This window comes from Mirounga leonina, unplaced genomic scaffold, assembly GCF_011800145.1.
Source record: "Mirounga leonina isolate KUSES-001 unplaced genomic scaffold, KU_Mleo_1.0 Mir_151, whole genome shotgun sequence".
Classification (NCBI taxonomy): Eukaryota; Metazoa; Chordata; class Mammalia; order Carnivora; family Phocidae; genus Mirounga; species Mirounga leonina.
In genome coordinates this window covers 91,479,423-91,484,833 of record NW_023270377.1, presented here as the reverse complement: position 1 = coordinate 91,484,833, position 5,411 = coordinate 91,479,423, and the positions used below count along the sequence as shown (strand labels likewise).

At 48.9% G+C, this 5,411-nt stretch overlaps 1 protein-coding gene across 1 annotated transcript; it reads right to left on the bottom strand.

The window, feature by feature from the left end:
- Positions 1–1,224: 1,224 nt before the first annotated feature.
- Positions 1,225–5,015, bottom strand: CXCR4 (C-X-C motif chemokine receptor 4). Its single transcript, XM_035008131.1, has 2 exons — positions 4,905–5,015; positions 1,225–2,814 (listed from the first exon to the last, which is right to left on the bottom strand). Exons 1-2 carry the CDS (start codon positions 4,917–4,919, stop codon positions 1,768–1,770), a joined length of 1,062 nt encoding a protein of 353 aa, XP_034864022.1. The 5' UTR covers positions 4,920–5,015; the 3' UTR covers positions 1,225–1,767.
- Between the last annotated feature and the right edge of the window lie 396 nt (positions 5,016–5,411).

Here is a 5,411-nt window from a genome sequence, read left to right as displayed (position 1 = left end):
ATTAAGTTATTTCCCTTCACAGGATCTATAATTTGCCTTCAACAAATGTGATTTGCCTCAGAAAGATAATACATTGCAATTTTTCCTCCAAAATAGATTTTCTGTGCCAGAAACAATTATGAAAAGTAGACCAAATATTGCCTTGATTATATCCTGGTTATTATCTTTGAGTGCACGTCTGGAGTGCCCTGTTTGTGTTCCAAAATGAGATAGGTATGGCTGCTGTTATCATTTAGAAGTTATCTTTAAATGGAGACCTGAGCTGAAATTTACTTAAGAGCCTGGGGCTTGCACAACACTAGTGTAAATAGCTACGGGTGTTACTACATAAGACTCCAAAATCTTGTGCAAAATGTGGCCAATGAGGAGCTTGGTTCAGTGGACCTTTCTTCTGAGCTCTGAAAGCACCAATTTAACTTTTATCTGCTTGGTTAAACCCTTGAGGTGCTAGGTGTTGTAATAGATCAAGTGTTGAGATTTGCATAGAAGATATTGCAAGAGGGGTATTTTTGGCTTGGTTAGTTTTATGAAGAAAACATTCACTTTTGGCTTTATCTTCAATAACAGATCAGTTGACTTATGACCAGGTGTTCTGGGGAACAACAGTGGTATGGTGAATAGCATGGGCTGAAACGATGGGTGGAATCAACTCCTGGTTTGTCCCCTTGAAAGTGCAAGTTACAGAAAGTCTATGAATCTCAGTTCCTTTGTTTTTGGAAAGGGAATGATGGTATCTAGATTGAGAGAATCAGAGGAGAAAAGCATACTAGGTTTGGCACAGCACAGACCTGGATTATACAAGGGGTCAGTCGTAGTAAAATCTAAAACATGGTGTTGCAGACCTTTTCTCATTTACACACACTTATCCTTCAGAAAGATTCTTTTTCATAGGAATAGGAACTGGCTGGATGTTCCTAAATGTCTAGGAGTTGAAAGTGGTTGAGACTTAAGATTCTGAAGACAGATTCCCTGTTTTGGGATACTGGCTGTGCTGCTTACCATGCCTTTAACCAGGTCACTTGGGATTTCTGTGCCTCAGTTTCCTGCTCTACAAACTGTAGTTCTACTATTAATAATTGAGCCAGAGTTCCTGTCATAGAATTATGATAAGGGCTAAGCAAAATATTACAACAACCAGGACAGGACCTGACATGCCATAAATATATTATTTTTGACTTCTGTTAGCCAAAGGAATGTCAACAGAACTCAGAACATAACGCTGAGTAAGTTTATCATGAACTTTTATTAACAACTTAATACAAGACTGTACATTGTAGGTGCTGAAATCAATCCACTTCTGAAAACTGAAAAACCAGCATTTCTATACCACACCAGGCTTTGGTTATAAGTGCCACCTTCTACAGCAAAATCACATAGTGTAACCAAACAATTTAAGAACAGGAAAAAAAAAAATGTTCCACTGGAATGGAGAGATTATTTATGTACAAACAGCTGAGGATCATTTCTAGCTTAAGTGACTCACTACACATTCTGGAATGTTCAGTTCCCTTTTCTACAGTCCTACAACCAGACATACAGCAACCAAGAACTTGGCCACAGGTCCTGTCTACAGATACTCATCCACATGAAAAACAAAAAAAAAACCACATTTATATAAATAAGTCAATTAAACCTCACAAAAACTAAAGGAACACAAGAAAAAAATCCAATAAAAAACTGTACAGTATCGGTCAGTCTTTTATATCTGAAAAAAATGTGTAACATAAAAAAAAGTTCTTTAATGTATACAAGTCTTTTCGATCAGTGTTAGCTTGAGTGAAAACTTGAAGACTCGGACTCGGTTGAAACAGAAGAATGTCCTCCCCGCTTCCCTTTGGAAAGGATCTTGAGGCTGGACCCTCTGCTCACAGAGGTGAGTGCATGCTGGGCAGAGGTTTTAAATTTGGCTCCAAGGAAGGCATAGAGGATGGGGTTCAGGCAACAGTGGAAAAAGGCTAGGGCCTCAGTGATGGAAATCCACTTGTGCACAGTGCTCTCAAACTCACATCCTTGCTTGATGATTTCCAGGAGGATGAAGGAATCAATGCTGATCCCAATGTAGTAGGGCAGCCAGCAGGCAAAGAAAGCCAGGATGAGGATAACTGTGGTCTTGAGGGCCTTGCGCTTCTGGTAGCCCTTAGAGTGGGACAGCTTGGAGATGATAATGCAGTAGCAGGACAGGATGACGATGCCTGGCAGGATAAGGCCAACCATGATGTGCTGAAACTGGAACACCACCAACCACGAGTCGTTGGGATAGAAGCGGTCACAGATATACCTCCCATCTGCCTCCCTGACATTGGCAAAGATGAAATCAGGAATGGTCAACAGGAGAGCAGGTATCCAGACGCCAACATAGACCACCTTTTCAGCCAACAGCTTCCTTGGCCTCTGACTGTTGGTGGCATGGACAATAGCCAAGTACCGGTCCAGACTGATGAAGGCCAGGATGAGAACACTGCTATAGAGGTTGACTGTATAGATGACATGGACTGCCTTGCACAGGAACTTTCCGAAGTACCAATTCGCCACAGCATCAACTGCCCAGAAGGGAAGCGTGAGGACAAAGAGGAGATCTGCCACAGACAGGTGCAGTCTATACTTGTCTGTCATGCTTCTCAGTTTCTTCTGGTAACCCATCACCAGGATGACCAATCCATTGCCCACTATGCCAGTCAAGAATATGATGGAGTAGACCGTGGGCAGAAAGATACGGTTGAAATGGGCATTTTCCTCCCGGAAGCAGGGTTCCTTCATGGAGTCATAGTCGCCTGAGCCCAAGTCATCTTCTGTGTAGTTATCTGAAGGGTATATCTGCAAAAGAGACAAGGGAATGGACATTAACTTTCACGTTCAGCTGTCATTCTCCAAGTTCAAAAAAATGTTTCTGCAATTTTTAAATAGTAATTTATAAAACTCATCCCAGCCTTCTTCAGGACATTCTGCTCCCAATGAAATAGTGAGGGAAGAGCACAAGAGAATTATTATAGACTACTACAACCCTCCTCCCCATCCTCCCCCAGAGTCAGTTCATTATATCCTTCTTTAGTAGAATCAATTACAAAATTCTTTGTTTAGAACAAAAGGGCGCTAAGATTCTGAGGGTTTCAAAGTCACATCTTCGCTAACTGTTCTACCCCGCCCACTGGGGAAGAAAAAAACCTTGGGAGGGAAAATACCAAAACAAAACACAAAGAGGCCACTCCTAGGCTGCGTGGATGGGGGGCGGGGGGCGGCGCAGGTGAGGAGTGGGAATAGAAGCTTGTGTTCTGAGGAGCTGGGATTAATTTTCTATATGAAGATTCACCAGGACAGGGAAAAGGGGAGGAAGGAGCTGGGGCGGGGGGGAGCAAAACTTTCTCCTAAGGCACAAAACATTGCCTTCCCCTCGCTTGTCTAAACACAAACCATTCTGTACTTCAAGCAACATGTAATGGGGAGGGAGAATACGCCTTAAACGAAGAGTCTTTAGCGCTTGGGGTATTGAACAGGGGTGTTAGAAGAGGATACTGCCCCACACACATGCCCGCAGCTAGTAGTCCTCAGGGGCATGGGTGTCTCTGCCCTATGTTTATCTCTTGGCGCGTTTGGGACGTTAGGGAGTGCAGCATTTTACTGGGAGGGGAAGGTCACGGGGTCTGCACTCATGGTCCTCGCCCCAAATTTCATTTCCTCACTCTCCCGGATCGCTTCCCACCCCGCCACTGACGCAGTAAATGGGGTCGGAGGTCTGCAGCTGGATGCCTCCAGGCGGAGGGCGCACCAAGGGCCGGGTGGTCCAACTCCCGACCTCCGCGGCTGCCCACCACGCCCACGCCCAATGCCAGCCGCAGCAGCTCCCAGGGTTCGGCCCGGCAGCTCGCCAAGTTCAGTCCCACAGGGTGCTGGGGAGAGAATGGGCGGCTCCTCCGTAAGCGCCTTTGAATTGCGCGCCGCGGGGGAAACGAAAAGCCTTTCTGGTAAGGGGTTTTCAAAAGTCTCCAGGAAACCACCAACGGTTAAACAGCGCAATTGGGATCGGTGAGAGCCAAACGGTCTCCCCACTTGCACCTGCCCGTCTGCGCCGCAATTACCGGCAGCCCACTTTCCCTCCAAGTCCTCACTGCACCCCAGTCCCCGCCGAGCACACCTCTGGGTCCTGCTGCGCAATGACTGCTTAATACTCCTCCCTCTGTACTATCCCAAACTACCGAACCCCGGGGTCCACTCGCGGCGCTTCCGATGCCCGCGAGGTCTCTCCCTCAATCCCAAGGCGCGCGGGCTGCTCCTGGCCACCTCCCTGCTGCGGCCAATTCTCAGACCTCTCTCAGGCAAGCAGCACCTTGGGTCCGCCCGCCTTTCCCGCCCTCTGCTCACTGTGCGGGGGGTACTGACACAGCTCCCCAGGAGGTGCAGGGTTTAGCGAACACGCGCCTAGCCTCAAGAGTGGTCCGCAGGAGCTTTTGCCTGAAATTAACCAGGGGCGCCGTCTGGCTCTGGGAACTCAGCCCCGGCGCACCGCCCTCCACCTCTAAATTCAGATCTAACTCCAAAAAAACCCCTTCCCCTCTCCTACGGGAGAGACCTTTAGGTCGCAGTCCGGGGGCAGCGCGCACGCCTTCTCTGCACTTGTGCACAGAACGTTCTTATGTTTGCAAACAGCGTGCAAGCCTAGCGCGCACCGCAGGACTCAAGGGGGAGACACATGCAGCCACCGAAAAGGTCCTTCCAGTCTTTTCTCCTCTACTTTCAGAGTAAAAGATTCCAATCCTACCCTCCTCCTCAAGCGCACGAAAACTCCTTTCCACGCTCCTTCTCCGGGGTACCGGCACCTCCCCTGTTCTAGTCGCTTCTGCCCGCTCGGAGAGCGCTCTAAGTTTACGTGTTTGTACGTTTAAGAAAAAGCAGGTTGAAACTGGACTTACACGGAACCCGTCCATGGTAACTGCTCGCTCTCCAGCCGCAGTGGCTACCGGAGCACCCAAGTCGTCGGGGTCACTTTGCTACCTGCTGCCGCAGACAAGAGACTGAAGTTTCTGCGTGAAGCTGGACTTTTATAAAAACACGCTCGGCGGGCGGCGCATGCGCCGCGCGGGTGCGCGGGCGGGGCAGGGAAAAGGGAGGTGGGGTGGGAGAGACAGGCTAGACGTGGGGGAGGAGGGCTTCTGGGAGGGGCGGGGGCAAGCGCTCCCGCAGTACCAGTGAGGTTAATTGGGGTAAACCTGGGAATCCCCTGAGCGGCTGCTGTTAGCTGGAGGTCACCTTGTGAATCTTGAGCTGTGGAGGGCCTCCCGGAGGCGTTCCCCAACTTGGGAAAGCTTGATGCGCCTGAAGGGAGGTGGGAAGCGCGGGCGACCAACGCGTCCCTGTGTGGCGCATCCATCCTTGCTCACGTGGATGGAATTCCAGACCCGGGAATGCTACAAATGGAG